This window comes from Myxocyprinus asiaticus, chromosome 23, assembly GCF_019703515.2.
Source record: "Myxocyprinus asiaticus isolate MX2 ecotype Aquarium Trade chromosome 23, UBuf_Myxa_2, whole genome shotgun sequence".
NCBI classification, from domain to species: domain Eukaryota; kingdom Metazoa; phylum Chordata; class Actinopteri; order Cypriniformes; family Catostomidae; genus Myxocyprinus; species Myxocyprinus asiaticus.
Window position 1 is genome coordinate 10,195,510 of NC_059366.1, and position 17,515 is coordinate 10,213,024.

A 17,515-nucleotide genomic window follows, 5' to 3' on the forward strand; every position below is an offset into this window, starting at 1 on the left:
CTGACATTTATGGAAAAATGCCCTTGTCCGAAGAACACTGTTCAACATTTTGTTTAAAATCAACCTTCATTATGGTATACAGTAGTTGACCCTTGCATTAATGTGTTCAAGTGTACTGTAGTTGTATTGTGTTGACTCGAGAGCTCTTACAAAAACATGATGACATTGGAAATTTAAAGGATAGAATTCAGAAAAAGAATTCTAATTTAAGACAGTTCTGAACTAGCTGTTTGAAACCAACATACAAAACCAATGCTGGAGAAAACAAGCATTTGTGTAACTGGACTTTTGATTCAAAACCTTACACTATAGCCTTTTTTGACAACTTCCATGTGTGACAACGACTTGGTCTCCTCTATATAGTTGGCCCATTGACTGCTAAGTAAAATGAGCAAACGACTCCACAATCATGCATTATATTGAACTTAAATCCTCCCAAAAGAAGTTGCACTTTATAGCTCTGTGCTACACTGGACTTATGAATAATATATTGAATGGATCCATGTGATTGACACTTGTTTTTCCTTCAGCAACAGTCTGAGGATGTGAAGTTGGATAGTATAACCAGTTGTACCCAGCGCGTGTCTGGTTGCACAGCTGTATCTTTGTGCCAGGCTTAGTGAGAGCAGGGAAAATGTAAGCCCTCAATGAAACAAACGCAGTTAATTCCTAATGCAGCTCAGTGCTCAACAGACTCACCTGAAATGAACCTGATCACTGCCAACACCCTAAACAAACCTATAAGAGACTTAAAGAAAGCACAAATTTAAAGAAATAGTTCACCTAAAAATGAAAGCTTTGTCCTTATTTACTCACTCTCATGTTATTCTAAACCCAGGTGTGGGTGAGAAACATAGATATCTAAGTCCTTTTTTTACTATAAAACTCCACTTTCACTTTCTTCTTTTGTTTTTGCCGATTCGCATTCTTCGCGCATATCAGGCAGAGAATTTATTTTAAATAATAAATAGACTTAAATATGTATCTGTTTCTCACCCACACCTATCATATCACTTCTGAAGACATGGATTAAACCACTGGAATCGTTTGGATTACTTTTATTGTGCCATTATGTTCTTTTTGGAGCTTCAAAGTTTTGGTCACCATTCACTTGCATTGAATAACAGAGCTGAAATATTCTTTCTAAAAGTTTTCGTTTGTGTTCAGAAGAAAAAAAAAAATCATACAAATCTGGGATCGCATGAGGCTGAGTAAATGATTTCACATTTGTGGGTGAGCTATTCCTTGAAGTTTCAATGTTGCCATGAATCTTTCTAATCATATGAGAAAACAATATTATGAGTTAAAAGATTAACATTGTCTCAATCTGCATGCATTAATAATTTTTCTGACACTAATTTGTTTCCTTGGCTTGGAACTTGTTTTTACCAAAGAGATCTAAAAACAGAACAAAAGTGTGATGTCTTTCACCGTCTCTGTAATTACACCTTTTGTGAGGACAATCAGTTAAAAAGGCTAAATAATGACATCGGAGCTGTTAATGTAAGTGTATTCTCACTGAGCACAACCCCACAGCTACATTTAAAGGGACAGTTCACCCTCATGTTGTTCCAAACCTGTCTGACCTTCTTTTCTCAAAATGCTAGTCTCAGTCACCATTCGCTTTCAGCAGATTCATAATCTCAATAAACTATTCCAACATTAGCAGGCCATAGGTATTGTAACCATTCACATAAAAAATTAAGACAAGTGTAAAGTGAATGGGATAGTGTGTCAAAAATGTTGTGACATAATAATATTAGCTTAAAGTGAAGCCATCTTGACCTAAAAGCATCCCTTCAGTTCAGTTTGATTCTCGTATTACTTTCCTTATAAGTTCATACCTAAAGTGCTCGATGGCGACAGCCCCATGATTTTGTCTTGCCCTGCTCATTATGTACACTAGCCTCACTGGCCTGTGTGACCAACCATGAAACCAAATACATAATCACTGTTTCTGTACAACTGCAGCTATTGATTTGATGGTAGCATTGACAACAGTATTTGCAACAATGGGAACATCTCTGGCCACTCTCTGCATAGGTGGAATGTTGGGTCCTTCCAAGGTATCCAGAATACCTGCAGATAGGGAAACACAACGAAACACAAAAATGCCAGTTTTGTTTTTACAAAGCAGAGATTAAAGTGCTAGGGCTGGGTATAGATACAGATTTCCCGATTCAATTAGATTCCAGTTCACAAGCTCTCGATTCGATTAGATTTAATATCGATTCATATGGGTTTATTTCAGTTATAATGTCCCTTTTGCTTACATATAAAAGATAATTAATTATACAGGGGACCTTTTAACTAGGTACATTAGGAAAATATTAATTTTACTAATTATATTTGATTACTTTTCCATCAATTTGGTCACATTTTGGCTTTTTAAAACTGAACAAATAAATGTATTCAATCAATAAATCAGATATTATATTTCATATATTATTTTTGTCACATATTTATTGTTAAATTGCATAATTTGTGCTATTTACAAGTATTTACATTGATTTGTTGAACAAGTGCTAAAACTGGTACTGTCATTTCTGTAAACACAACGCCTTTAAATGAGCACATTAACTAGAGAGGACTCGAATGGCTTTACCTCATCTTTGCGATGCATGATTAGAATTAAATGCTTTTTTGTAATTGTTTTTGATCAACAACTGACTGTAAAGAACAGAAAGGGTATTAAAAGAGACAGTATTCAATGACTAATAGGTTGAGTGGATCTCGTCTTGGATACACATTACACGGAACAACTTTTACTCTCAATACGCTGTGAAAGGATCTCGCTGCTGAACACTTCACGACTAAACTACACAATTACTGGTGAGTGAAATGTAAACATTATCAGCCAGTTGCCAAATATATTCACTTTATCACATAGCACGAAATTTGGTTGCAAACGTGAGTGATTTCCTCTCATCGTAGTGGAGGGATGCGCATGGAGTGAAAGATCGATCTTGGGATTTAAGAATCGATATTGAGATCGTTCAAATGAAGATCGCGATTTATCGGGAAAACAATATTTTTACCCACCCCTATAAAGTGCATTGCAAAACCTGACTGAAGGGACAAATGTACATGTTTAAAAGTACCACAATAGTTTAGCGTTGTTAACTTTAGTCCATTCTACTGCAGTCAACTCTGGCATCAAATCGCAATACAGGTTTCGACAGATTCCTGATTGACGTTCAGACTTTTGCTATTTTTTGAAGGGGTTTTTGACATTTAAAAAGGTTATAACTGGTGAGAACAAGCCGACTAGAGCCAACAAAAGCCTCTGTTTCTAAATGCAAACAATGTAAACTAAAATCAGCTAACGATAGCAGGTTGGCATATGGGCGGTATAACCAAAATACTATACCACAGTATAACTGATTTTAAATCACAATGAAATTCTCTGCTCTGCATTTTCATTTTAATACACGTTTCTCTTATATGTAAATAACATATAACAGTCCTGCCCACATACAGCCATGCAAATATATTTACTACGATAATCGAAAAATCTCTACCGGTTGACACATACAGTACAATTCATACCGCCCAGCCCTAAATACAAATTACTGCATTTATAACATGGTCTGTTCAAATACTTGATTCTGATTGGTTGGAATGTGTGCGTTAAAACCATTTAATGCACAAGTAGTTCCAGCCAGTTTTAATCAACATTCTATATTAATGCGCCTACTCTGCTGTGCTCCGTAATAAGATGTAGCGAGAGTTTTATGCCACTGTTTAAACATCCTCCGGATGCAAATATAGTCTCAGAGCTTGGATGAACCGTCACATCACAACATCATCAAGTCATGCAGTGCCATCTTTAAATCAATGGTGAAGCACTACAGAAACAGAAAAACAACAGTGTTCATCACCCCCATATTTCTCACCCAAAGCGCTTGTGAGGAAAGAATGGTTTGACATTCCGTTGTTTTGCATGGAGGGGGAGAGAAGGTAACCGTTACCTATTAAATGCGTTTTTTGCTGTCCGGCAAGACAATTTAAATTGTGATATAATAAAACAACATCTAAAATTGCTGCACTGCTTAAGATGTGCCGCTAGAGCTAACAGCTAGAGGGCGCTCGGCGATTACACGTCGCTGACTGAAGCTCTGAATGGATGGAGACTGTTTTATAACACTCAGCTATTTGCTGTTTTGTAATCGTACAAGGTCACAATCACGATTTTATTCTTAATTCAATCAATCATGCAGCCTTAATGGATACCATATGGATGTCTCAGGTCAAATTCTGCAGTCTAAAACGTTTTGGATGATTTTCTCCTCATCATGAACAGTAAGTGCTACTTTTATAAATGTCACATGTCCCGTCAGCAACACAGATTTTTCCACATTAATGTGAAAATGACAAAGAAATAAGAATTAAATATTACATGTTCTGAGGAGTGCCAACCCTTCAACATTATGTGCTGTAATTATTTCTGGTTTGAGTATTTGAATTCACAGTTTTCAAAGAGTGTTTGGTCTCCAAAAAACTGTGATATTATCACACTACTTCATCTCAGTGTCTGATTTAGAGCGGAACTGTAGACCTAATGACCCATAGATAAAGTTAACCATTACTGTTTTTCTTTCAGACAAAATTTGTGTTGTAAAAATCAATGACAGCTGTAACTAATCAATGCTGGCATGTGACCATGGTATAAGCGGGATAATCTAAGGCTAGGTGTGCATTAATCAATTTGAATGCACTTTATGTAGTTATTCGCCTACACATCGTGCATACAAATTCTGTAACACACCTAGCTGTGGATTATCCCTTACTTGTACCATGTTTCAGACAAATAAAAGTTTTTAAAGCTGATGAACTGAAGAAAGAACAAAAAACAGAAGTGTTTATCTCTAAATTTAGATAAAAGGGAAAATCAATTACTAAAGGTCACAAAAATGCCTTGAGGATACTCTCGTGTGCCATCTGTTCCATTATACTGTTGTACTAAGGGGACAGCGCACTTAAAGGGATAGTTCACCCAAAAATGAAAATTCTCTCATCATTTACACACCCTCATGCCATCCCAGATGTGTATGACTTTCTTCTACTGAACATAAATTAAGATTTTTAGAAGAATATCTCAGCTCTGTAGGTCCATACAATACAAGTGAATGGTGTCCAGAACTTTGTAGCACCAAAAAGCACATAAAGGCAGCATAAAAGTAATCCATAAAGACTCCAGTGGTTAAATCCATGTCTTTAGAAGAGATATGATAAATTTGTATCTATTTCTCACCCAAACTTAAGTCCTTTTTTACTATAAATCTCCACTTTCACATTCTTCTTTTGTTTTTGGTGATTCACATTCTAGGTGCATATCGCCACCTTCTGGGCAGGGAGGAGTATTTATAGTAAAAAAGGACTTAAATATTTATCGGTTTCTCACCCACACCTATTACATCACTTCTAAAGATTTACTTTTAGATATTTACATAGAGTAAAAGGCAACCATTTAACCACTGGAGTCACATGGACTGCTTTTATGCTCAATTTATGTGCTTTTTGGAGCTTCAAAGTTGTGTCAACCATAGATATTCTTCTAAAGTAAAATAATTCTCTCCAGCATGAGGGTGAGTGAATGCTGGAGAGAATTTCCATTTTTGGGTGAAGTATCCCCACTAACTATAAGTTAACTTATTTCATTAATTTACTTCTGCACACGTCTAGCAGAGCTACAAAGTAACCTTTAGATTTCCAGTAATGTATTTTGATAATCCAATTGTTACTTCTCTACTCCGCAAACTGATATTTTGGGCAAAATAGCACTTGCCACTCGGCAAAGCAATATATCAAATATTTACGATATACAGTTGTGCTCAAAAGTTTGCATATCCTTGGAGAATTGGTAATATATGTACCATTTTTAAAGAAAACATGAGTGAGCAGGCAAAACACATTTCTTTTATTTCTTATAGGATTCATATTCAACTGCAGGTTATAAAAGAATGGCACAATCATGAAACAAAACATGGCAACAAAGAAAAAAAATGAAATGACCCCCGTTCAAAAGTCTGCATACCCTTAGTTCTTAATACTGTGTATTGCCCACTTTAGCATCAATGACAGCATGCAGTCTTTTGTAATAGATGTCTATGAGGCCCCAAATTCTTGCAGGTGGTATAGCTGCCCATTTGTCTTGGCAAAATGCCTCCAGGTCATGCAAAGTCTTTGGTCGTCTTGCATGAACCGAATGTTTGAGATCTCCCCAGAGTGGCTCGATGATATTAAGGTCAGGAGACTGTGATGGCCACTCCAGAACCTTCACCTTTTTCTGCTGTAACCACTGGAGGGTCAACTTGGCCTTGTGCTTAGGGTCATTGTCGTGCTGGAAAGTCCAAGAGCGTCCCATGCGCAGCTTTCGTGCAAAAGAATGTAAATTGTCGGCCAGTATTTTCTGATAACATGCTGCATTCATCTTGCCATCAATTTTCACAAGATTCCCCGTGCCTTTAGAGCTCACACCCCCCCAAAACATCAGTGAGCCACCATCATGCTTCACAGTGGGGATGGTATTCTTTTCACTATAGGCCTTGTTGACCCCTCTCCAAACACAGCGCTTATGGTTGTGACCATAAAGCTCTATTTTGGTCTTGTCACTCCAAATTAGTGTGCCAGAAGCTGTGAGGTGTGTCAAGGTGTTGTTGGGCATATTGTAACCGGGCTTTTTTGTGGCATTGGCGCAGTAAAGGCTTCTTTCTGGCAACTCGACCATGCAGCTCATTTTTGTTCAAGTATCGTCGTATTGTGCTCCTTGAAACAACCACACCATCTTTTTCCAGAGCAGCCTGTATTTCTCCTGAGGTTACCTGTGGGTTTTTCTTTGTATCCCGAACAATTCTTCTGGCAGTTGTGGCTGAAATCTTTCTTGGTCTACCTGACCTTGGCTTGGTATCAAGAGATCCCTGAATTTTCCACTTCTTAATAAGTGGTTGAACAGTACTGACTGGCATGTTCAAGGCTTTGGATATATTTATATATCCTTTTCTATCTTTATAAAGTTCCATGACCTTGTTACACAGGTCTTTTGACAGTTCTTTTCTGCTCCCCATGGCTCAGTATCTAGCCTGCTCAGTGCATCCACGTGAGAGCTAACAAACTCATTGACTATTTATACACAGACACTAATTGCAATTTAAAAAGCCACAGGTGTGGGAAATTAACCTTTATTTGCCATTTAAACCTGTGTGTGTCACCTTATGTATCTGTAACAAAGCCAAACATTCAAGGGTATGTAAATATTTGATCAGGGCCATTTGGGTGATTTCTGTTATCATTATGATTTAAAAAGGAGCCAAACAACTATGTGATGATAAATGGCTTCATATGATCACTATCCTTAAATAAAAGACAGTTTTTTTGCATGATCAGTCATATTTTCAAAATCAATGCCAAAATTTCACAATTTCTGCCAAGGTATGCAAACTTTTGAGCACAACTGTACTCATTTGGTGAAATGGTGAGTGTACATTTTGGACCCTGCTAAGCTCTGCAAAGCAGGTCTGCAGAAACCCACTGCAAGAAAATAAAATGTTGGTTGTATTCCAAGAAAGTGAGCCTATGATGTGAATACATGTATCTTTGGTGGGCTCAAGTGGTGATTACATCCAAGGTCTCCATTTAAATGTTCCTGACCCTCTATACAATGTTATTTCACTGTTAATTGAAAACTATGTGCCATGGTTGTTTTTTGATATCATGAGTAGGACATGGGCTGTCCACACATGTAACCAATTCGCTCTTCTTGTCGTTTAAGTGCACCCTGCTTTTCAGCATGTGGTGGAGAAAGTGAACTCTTTATTAGAAAGAGCAGAATTGATTTTCAGCGGTGTAGGTGGACACCCACATGCCGTCACATTCAAGGAAGCAGCTCGGATTTGAAGGAGCAATAATGCTTTTTTAAAATTTCTGCCAGGGTATGCAAACTTTTGAGCACAACTGTTGAAGTTGAATATTGCATGTTTTTTTTAAAGCTTGTGGCCATCCCAAAGAGCATGTCTTTAGGCTAGTTTTGTGATTTCTCTTTGTCTCGTGGCTCCCAAACATAAAAGCATAATACATAGAGAAACTAGATATATAGCATCTCTGACTCAAACTTCAATAGCAAAACCAGTTCCAGTTGGTAGGTACGGTTAATTTCTATGAATCAGATCAAACCGTCTGATTTAATGAATGTGTGCATCATTACTTAATGTCCACAGAAATTTTGCTCCACATTTTTCATACTTAAAAATATTTAGTAAAAATATTGCTGCTTATTACTGTGCACTGTTATATAGGTGCATGTAAATTAAAATAATTAAATGATTCTTCCTTGTGTTCATTTAGTGAAAAGGTTTGGAATCATGCCTTGATTTTTTTTTTTTTTTTTTTTTTTAAATACATTTTTACTGAATACATACATATTGGTATATTGAATATCATTAAAAGGGTGAAACATACTGATATATTTTTTAAGCTATATTGCCCAACCCTACTTGCCACTGATGTCTTACCTTCAACCATCTTATGGTATGCAAAGTGCAGGTAGAGCAGAAAAAGCATGTGCAGAGCAGCCAGTGTGCCACACAAAATGAGACGAGGAGTCTGACCAACAGTACGGGAGATCAGCACAGCCACCTGAGAGAAGACATTTCATGATGGCATTACACTACAGGAAATCAAGGCCAAGCATGATATACTGATTACAGGTCATCTTATAATGTTAGTGAAATTTTTTTTGGGCCAAAAAGACTAAAAATATAGCTTTTCATGACCATTTTCAACATCTCTCTCCGATCCTTAGAATTAAAAGAGATGTTTTTGCTGCTGTGCTTTTAAGACTCTTTTGAGAACGCCCTCTTCAAGTGTAAAACGTGATAAAGCGCTTTGCAGCACTTGTGAATGCAGAGCTGCTGTTGAGTCTAGTATTGTTTTTAAAAGCCCCACCCTTCAAATAATAAGTCTGCATTACATTGTGATCATTCACAAAACAATCCACACAGAAATGTGCCACACAAACTGTTAAGATCAGACTGAAATGAACAGGGAACCTAAAAATTAAACTCAGACACTCTTTTCTAACATTAGGATTCTTCAGAAGGATTTTCATAGTACAATGAACTCTATATCTCAAAAGATCAAGGAAACCATTTTAATTCCTCATGATTTGACCTTTAACGAAAAACAGAAGCGATCTATGCATAATCTTGCTTATTCCTTTTTTTTCTTTACCATCCGGAGAGCAGAGAGTCCTCCAATCACCAGCCAGAGAACGTAGAAGAGCGAGTGAAAGTGGACGTTGTAGGTGATGAACAGGACCACACAGTGGCTAAAGAGACCATAACCCTGAAAACAACATGATAAAATGAGACATTTCATTACACCTCAGCACATCTTAAACTAAACACTTCCAGCATGCCATGTGCTCCTTTTAGAGGAAATATGAGGTACTCACTAGCAAAGACAACATCTGCAGCATGGTAATCTGAGCATTGCACAGGTAAGCAAGGAAGTAGATAAAAGAGGACACTCCCATCCAGTATCCGAAACAGGTTCCAATGGCAGTGCCCATCAGTGTGCCCTCTCTCTGTTTCAACAAACAAAAAAAGTCATGGAGAACAGACCTTTAATGAGCAAAGCCATCATTTACAACATATAAATAACTAGATAGGTAAAGTTTGCCAAGACAAACTTTGATGTTCGCTTGACAAAGCCTGGTCTGAAAGTTGTAACTTTTTTTTAAAAGTTTAGAGTATGAAGGTTATATAGACTAGTGGTGCACCGATCAGGAAATTTGAGGCCAATTCCTACGTCTTAACACTAAGACTGGCCGATACCAATTTTTTAAAAAGTGCCCTTTGCCACACTTTTGCAAGTTACATGCTGCAGTTATATGTTTATGCCCCACACAGTAAAATTACGGTAACACTTTACAAAAAGGTTCCATTTGTTACATTATTTAACAACATTACTGTAGTTAACATGAACAACTCAGTCCCACCAGGATTTCATGGCACTTTTCCCTGATTTTTGCGGCCCAAAATGACTGAATTTGCTGCAGCTCTTCTCAACTTTTGCTATGCAATTCGCTGTTTTTGTGGTGTTGTTTTGGAACTCACAAATCATCCTTATACACCTCTGTAAATGCAATTACATGTAAATATTTTAGTGCAAAATAACTTTCTATGCAGTTAGCAAGAAAAAAAAAAAAAAAAAAAAGAATTACACAAAAATACCATACATTTAGGTGAAACATGTGGGTGTTGGAAGACCCTTAATTCTTTTGTAGAGAAGTTCTTGCATTGTCTGCGGTAGAACATTTTAAAAAGTTTAAAATAGGCCTGCAATAAATCTGTAAACTAAAAACACAAATGAGGATTCAATAATTGGGCCTGTTGCAATTATTACATCATCTACTATTGAAATCTGATATACATATACAAACAAATACAATTAGAGTCCATACATTTGAGCATTTATGTACAAATTTAAATTCCACAAATGTTTCAAAAATGTTTTTATGAAAATGGCCATTTTTGTCATATTTTGAAATATATGTTGCATATATGTATATGTGTGACCTTTTTTATTTTAGTAGAAAACTTATGAACATTTATTATCAGCATATAAGCATAATGCTATTTTTAGATTCATAGCCTACAGGTTAATAACACTTCAAATTCTAATCACATTTTACTACACAACTAATGGGGATTTTAAGTAAATGTAGGGAATCTTTGTATAAATGGGGGCTTTTGTGTCTCATTCGCAGCATGTAGGGTGAAGATGAAATGCTAACTGTGATGTATGTGTGCTGTCTGTGGTCCCGCGAAAGTTTAGACAAGGATTTTGATAGAGAACGCAAAACTTGGGAGGCAAAACAGAGACACTTACACTGTTACTGTGGAAATGATACAATGGCGGCTGTGCATTTGGATATGTTGCGACTGGTTCACGCTTTTCAAGCATTTGTTTTGCCGACGTCAAACATGAAGGAAAGAGATGGGATTCCCTCAGATTTACGTTTTTTGCAAGCTGACAGAGATTGTTTAAATTTGCAAGAATTCTTGTGATTGCAAATCCTGGAGGGACTGACTAATGAACTTAGTTACAACATATACATTTTTAAAATCAAAAGTTGTATTAATTAACATTAGTTAATGCACTATGAATTACATTAATAATGAACAATTGTATTTTTATTAACTAACATTACAATTAATAAATGCTGCAAAAAATATATTGTTCATTGTTTGTTCATGATACTAATACATGAACTAATTTTAAAGAAATTAAATCTTTTTAAGTGTTACCAAAATTACATTAAAATTACATTAATTGTGATTTGCTAACATTTATTTGTTTTGAAACAGTTATGAATAGTTCTGTTGTCAATATCAAAAGGTCATTGTCATACTGGTAAGCAGTAAAAACCAGAAATTATCTTTTTTTTTTTTTTTTGGATTTTCTCCCCTTTTTCTCCCTAATTTGGAATGCCTAATTCCCAATGTGCTGTAAGTCCTCGTGGTGGCGTAGTGACTCGCCTCAATCCGGGTGGTGGAGAACGAATCGCAGTTGCCTCCGCATCTTATCACGTGGCTTGTTGAGCTCATTACTGCGGAGACATAGTGCATGTGGAGGCTTCACGCTATCCTCCGTGGCATCCACGCACAACTCACCACACGCGACCGCGAGGAGGTTACCCCATGTGACTCTACCATCCCTAGCAACCAGGCCAATTTGGTTGCTTAGGAGACCTGGCTGGATTCACTCAGCACGCCCTGGGATTCGAAATCACGAACTCCAGGGGTGTCAGCATCTTTACTCACTGAGCTACCCAGGCCCCCAACCAGAAATGGTTCTTGAACAAGTTTACTTGTAGTCTCCAATTATGTTGCAAAATGGTAATATGTTATATATTTTATATTCTAAAAAAAAAAAAATGTGTTTGATAAGTTAAAATTATATATTGTATCTATTTAATTGTTGAATACAAATGGACATAATGTAGCCTTATACATGGGTTCCTTTGCACTAACTAGTCGGCAAGCTCAGACAACTCTGGTCCATTGAAGACAGTAACATAGGCAGGATGCTTAACACTAACAGTGGATGACATTTCTAGGTGAAATCTGTGGAACAATAGACAGGATTCTGCTTACAATGACAGTTCCCGATGTCTTCATGCCATGCAGGAGAATGGCCACCAGTGTGAACACCAGCATCATTGGTCCATACAGTTCTCCAGCAACTTTCTGGGTTTAGAAGAAGAAAAAAAATTAGCCAAAATGAGCTCAAAACATCTGCTTTTATACCTTAAAATACAATGCTCATTCTAGTACCGTGAAAACAGATGTTAAAATGTTTCTGGTATGAATGAGAGCACTGCACCGCAGTATGAATAAACAATGCAAATTACCACCTCACTGTTTACTACTTTGAATGTTTATGGCATTATTTACACTGCTGTTGTCGTGTTTGTTGTCCCTTTGAATTATGTGTCATGTGGTGCTGGGGACTTTGAGTGCATCTCTTCCCTGCAAATTTGTTTTAGAATTATAAGAACGGTGTATGCTGGGTTGAAAAAACTAATTTTATTTATTAAAAACGCATCTCAAGATTTCATCTTTTTATTCTGCAGAGATCCACATTTTAAAACGCTGCTTGTGGAAACATCTATTTTATAGAGGCATTATTATTGAAGAGTAAAAGGCAACCAAAAAGCAGACTAAATGGGATTTAACTTGTTTACTGCATACAGTTACTACAGTATATTATGGTGAATGAAGTTTTTGCAAATCAGCAAGGACTGGCAGACTTACCTGTGGAAAGTTGATCATTCGGACTGGGATCAAGGATTCAATCAACCTGTGGATTAACAATGTCTCAGAATCCGTGATGACATATCAACAAACTTTAGGAAAATGCTGCTAGAAAGCCTGCTGTGCATCGTACCTGTCTCTCACTTGAATAGGCTCCACATCAAAGTACGGCCGGAGGATGTCAATGTTGGCATAAAGGTTAAAGGCTTTAGAAGCCTGACGCTTTCCTGCCTGCCATACCTGTGTAGATACAAGTGTATGTGGGTGAGTAAATGATGACTTTTGTTCTAGACACACGTGAATCACCAAGTTCTTTTTTTTTTCACCCAATTTGGAATGCCCAATTCCCAGTGCGCTTTTAAGTCCTCCTGGTCGCGTAGTGATTCGCCTCAATCCGGGTGGCGGAGGATGAATCCCAGTTGCCTCCGCATCTGCGACCATCAACCCGCGCATCTTATGACGTGGCTTGTTGAGCGCGTTGCCACGGAGACATAGCGCGTATGGAGGCTTCACGCCATCCACCATGGCATCCGCGCTCAACTCACCACGCGCCCCACCAACAACGAACCACATTATAGCGACCACGAGGAGGTTACCCCTTGTGACTCTACCCTCCCTAGCAACTGGGCCAATTGCTTAGGGGACCTGGCTGGAGTCACTCAGCACACCCTGGGATTCGAACTAGCGAACTCCAGGGGTGGTAGCCGGCATCTTTTACCAGTGAGCTACCCAGGCCCGAATCACCGAGTTCTTAAAATTCCTGTTAGCTTACCTCATCGGCGACCTGTCTGCCCAACTGTCCCTTCAAGCCCTTCATGCCGAGGAAGTCACCGTCTTCTCCATTGTCCTCTGTAGCTGCTGCCTCGGCTGTCACCTCCTCCTCCTCCTTCATACGCTGATGCATTTCACCCATATCCTCAAAGCTTGATCCAGAGGTGTCATCCATATTCTCCATGTCTATTACTGCCGAGCCACTGCCCTGGGGGTCACGTGAATAAAGTAGAGCATTACAATTAAGTTTCTTTCAACCTCAATTCGGTCAAATGCTATGATAAACTAGGAGGGGATACAAGGGGTTTAGTTAGTTTGTCACACAAATTGGCAACTCCACAGTCATTATCAAAGTGTCATGATAAAGCATGCAGTAAAAGTTCACTGATTATTTTTAAGACTCAAAACTTGGGCAATTCCATGCACAAGTTAATAAAAGCTCTTTAGTACACTTAAGGAAATTGCACTGTTGATCTGCTACACAAGGTGTACACCAATCCTTAACATTTTCAACCAGCCACATTTCATGGTCTAAAAAGAGAGATCAAAGAACACCTTGTTTTCACTTTATCAAAAATCAATTTTCAGATATAGACATGATGTTCAATGTATGATAACTTCAACATTGTTGAAAGGTCAATGCTTTTTGAATTTATACTTTATGACATATGTTCTTACTATGTCAGACACAGACATAAAGGCAGTTTGTGTTAAACCAAAATTCCAATAATAACCAGAAATAAAGTGTAGATTTGGAACATAGGGCAGGACTATGAACAAGCCCAAAATACACTTATTTCAGGTCTCTTATTTTAAAATAATAAAGACTTATATTTAAGTATTTACCAAATTAAGCTTTTCATAGCATGTACATTCATTATCCTATATATTCACATTAAGGATTTTGTACATACAGTGTGTATATACATACATATATTTTATATCTATATCTATCTATCTATATATATATATATATATATATATATATATATATATATATATATATATATATATATATATACACACACACACACACACACACACACACACACACACACACACACACACACACACATACACTGGTGGCCAAAAGTTTGGAATAATATACAGATTTTGCTGTTTCGGAAGGAAATTGTTACTTTAATTCACCAAAGTGGCATTCAACTGATCACAAAGTATAGTCAGGACATTACTGATGTAAAAAACAGCACCATCACTATTTGAAAAAAAAGTAAATTTTGATCAAATCTAGACAGGCCCCATTTCCAGCAGCCATCACTCCAACACCTTATCCTTGAGTAATCATGATAATTTGGTACTAGAAATTCACTTGCCATTATATCAAACAAAGCTGAAAGCTATTTGGTTCATTAAACGAAGCTTAACATTGTCTTTGTGTTTGTTTTTGTTTTTGTTTTTGAGTTGCCACAGTATGCAATAGACTGGCATGTCTTAAGGTCAATATTAGGTCAAAAATGGAAAAAAAAAACAGCTTTCTCTAGAAACTCATCAGTCAATCATTGTTTTGAAGAATGAAGGCTATACATTGCTTGAAATTGCCAAAAAACGGAAGATTTCATACAAAGGTGTACACTACAGTCTTCAAAGACAAAGGACAACTGGCTCTAACAAGGACAGAAAGAGATGTGGAAGGCCAGATGTACAACTAAACAAGAGGATAAGTACATCAGAGTCTCTAGTTTGAGAAATAGACACCTCACATGTCCTCAGCTGACAGCTTCATTGAATTCTACCCACTCAACACCAGTTTCATGTACAACAGTAAAGAGAAGACTCAGGGGTGCAGGCCTTATGGGAAGAATTGCAAAGAAAAAGCCACTTTTGAAACAGAAAATGAAAAGGTTAGAGTGGGCAAAGAAACACACACATTGGACAACAGATAATTGGAAAAGAGTGTTATGGATCTTAACCCCATTGAGCTTTTGTGGGATCAGCTAGACTGTAAGGTGCGTGAGAAGTGCCCGACAAGACAGCCACATCTATGGCAAGTGCTACAGGAAGTGTGGGGTGAAATGTCACCTGAGTATCTGGACAAACTGACAGCTAGAATGCCAAGGATCTGCAAAGCTGTCATTGCTGCATGGAGGATTTTTTGTTGAGAAGTCAAAAAGTCAGAGTAGTTTAAGAAGTTCTGAACATTTTTTTCAAACTGTAATAGTAATTTTTCATGTTATTAATGTCCTGACGATATATTGTGATCAGCTGAATGCCACTTTGGTGAATAAAAGTACCAATTTCTTTCCATAAGAGCAACATTTTTACATTATTCCAAACTTTTGGCCGCCAGTGTGTGTGTGTATGTATATATATATATATATATATATATATATATATATACACACACACACACACACACACACACATACACACACAAAGAGATGAGGTTTTTTATTATTTATTCACAAGATATTAATTTGGAGACACGATGTGTGTGTGTTGACGGGGCACGTTTACATTCACATTTTCTTTCCATGTCGTCGCCTTTAATTAGATAATCAAGTATTCTAAATTAAATAACCAAATGCGCATTGAAGTGAGGATTAAAATGTGGATTAATTGTCATAAAACTACCTGCAACTACCACATTCGATTTTGACGATAACTGATTAATCAGTAAAACCGATATATCGGTATATCTCTAATGATTGTACATGCTTTTGGACATGTTCCTTGTCAATACATTTTTGGAGTATCAAGAAAATTTCATGGCAGATGAATTTGGAGATCATTCAATGGCACTGCCATCTGATGCCAACATTGTGCGTGTTTACTACTACTACATGAACTACTTTAAAACAAAAGAAGCGTGTATATCACAGATGTTACGTGCACGTTAATGCGGTTAGGACTAGCTGAGGTGAATTACCTGAATAATGTTGTCATCAAATCCTCCCCATGGTTCCGTATTCGCGTTTTTGCTTGCTTGCGATGCCGACATTGTTTTGCACTGAAGCGGACAGAACTAAACAGAAACTTTACGGCTAAAATATCAAGCTTTTGATGCCTAAACCTTGATTCTGGTGCTCATTGTACTTTCATGTAAAATACTCGAGTTGTGCTAATTGTTTTGCCAGCTGTACGGCGCAGGGACGGAATTTGACGTGATGACGACAAAATGTCTGACGCGAGTTCCGCTAAATGCGAACGTTAAAAAACTTCTGGGTTTGACCTGCAGGTTTAAAAGGACACAGACGTCTTATATTAGTATTACATTAACTAATACTTTGATAGTAACTCGTGTCCAACAGCACAGACATTAATAATCGATGTGCAACAGCACAATACATTAGGACAAGGCAAGCCTACATATGACATTTCAAAATAAAAGTCAGGTCACATGCGATCAGGATCACTGATGTTGCGGGATGACAAAAGTGTTATAATGGCTTTAGAAAAACGACACAAGCGAAACTATACTCTAATCTAATCTAATCTAATCTAGCACCATATCTCTCGGTATGCATGAAACATTTTACACATAAATTAGGACAAAGATGTGTTACCAAATTCACAAGCTGATCTGTCTCAAGATATGATATGCAGTATGTACGTCTAGTTTTTATACTGGCCAATTGATTTTTGAGACATGGAGTTACAGGAACCTGTTGATCACTTTTAATGACACGTTTACATCTTTTACAGTACATTTATTGCATTTACAGAAAATGCAACATTGTTACAGAGTATGGATTTTATAAAATAATAGTTTAATTCTGGAATCTAGATATTTTATTCAGTATATATATATATAATTATTATTATTATTATTATTATTATTATTAAACTCACTTACACCCTGAACATGAGGAAAGATGTCCATAGTTTGAACAAACTGAAATGCTAATGCATATTAATTGTCTCATTGATAAGAATAACTCTATCATTTTATTCTGTTATTTTTTCTA

General features: G+C 37.0%; 1 protein-coding gene across 1 annotated transcript; it reads right to left on the minus strand.

Annotated features, from left to right (window-relative positions):
• Nucleotides 1–1,042: 1,042 nt before the first annotated feature.
• LOC127413710 (protein YIPF3-like) lies at nucleotides 1,043–16,901 on the minus strand. Its single transcript, XM_051651069.1, has 9 exons — nucleotides 16,477–16,901; nucleotides 13,591–13,797; nucleotides 12,952–13,058; nucleotides 12,819–12,864; nucleotides 12,159–12,251; nucleotides 9,452–9,583; nucleotides 9,229–9,342; nucleotides 8,511–8,634; nucleotides 1,043–2,079 (listed from the first exon to the last, which is right to left on the minus strand). The coding sequence occupies exons 1-9, from the start codon at nucleotides 16,546–16,548 to the stop codon at nucleotides 1,949–1,951; spliced, it is 1,026 nt and encodes a 341-aa protein (XP_051507029.1). The 5' UTR covers nucleotides 16,549–16,901; the 3' UTR covers nucleotides 1,043–1,948.
• Nucleotides 16,902–17,515: the final 614 nt, after the last annotated feature.

What these genes read in the sequence shown, in the direction of transcription:
- LOC127413710 (XM_051651069.1), bottom strand. Translation starts at nt 16,548, where the DNA reads ATGTCGGCATCGCAAGCAAGCAAAAACGCGAATACGGAACCATGGGGA. An exon ending in CCTATTCAAGTGAGAGACAG is followed by an intron (nt 12,865 to 12,951) that starts GTACGATGCACA and finishes GTTAATCCACAG; the next exon opens with GTTGATTGAATCCTTGATCC. An exon ending in TGCAGATGTTGTCTTTGCTA is followed by an intron (nt 9,343 to 9,451) that starts GTGAGTACCTCA and finishes TGTTGTTTTCAG; the next exon opens with GGTTATGGTCTCTTTAGCCA.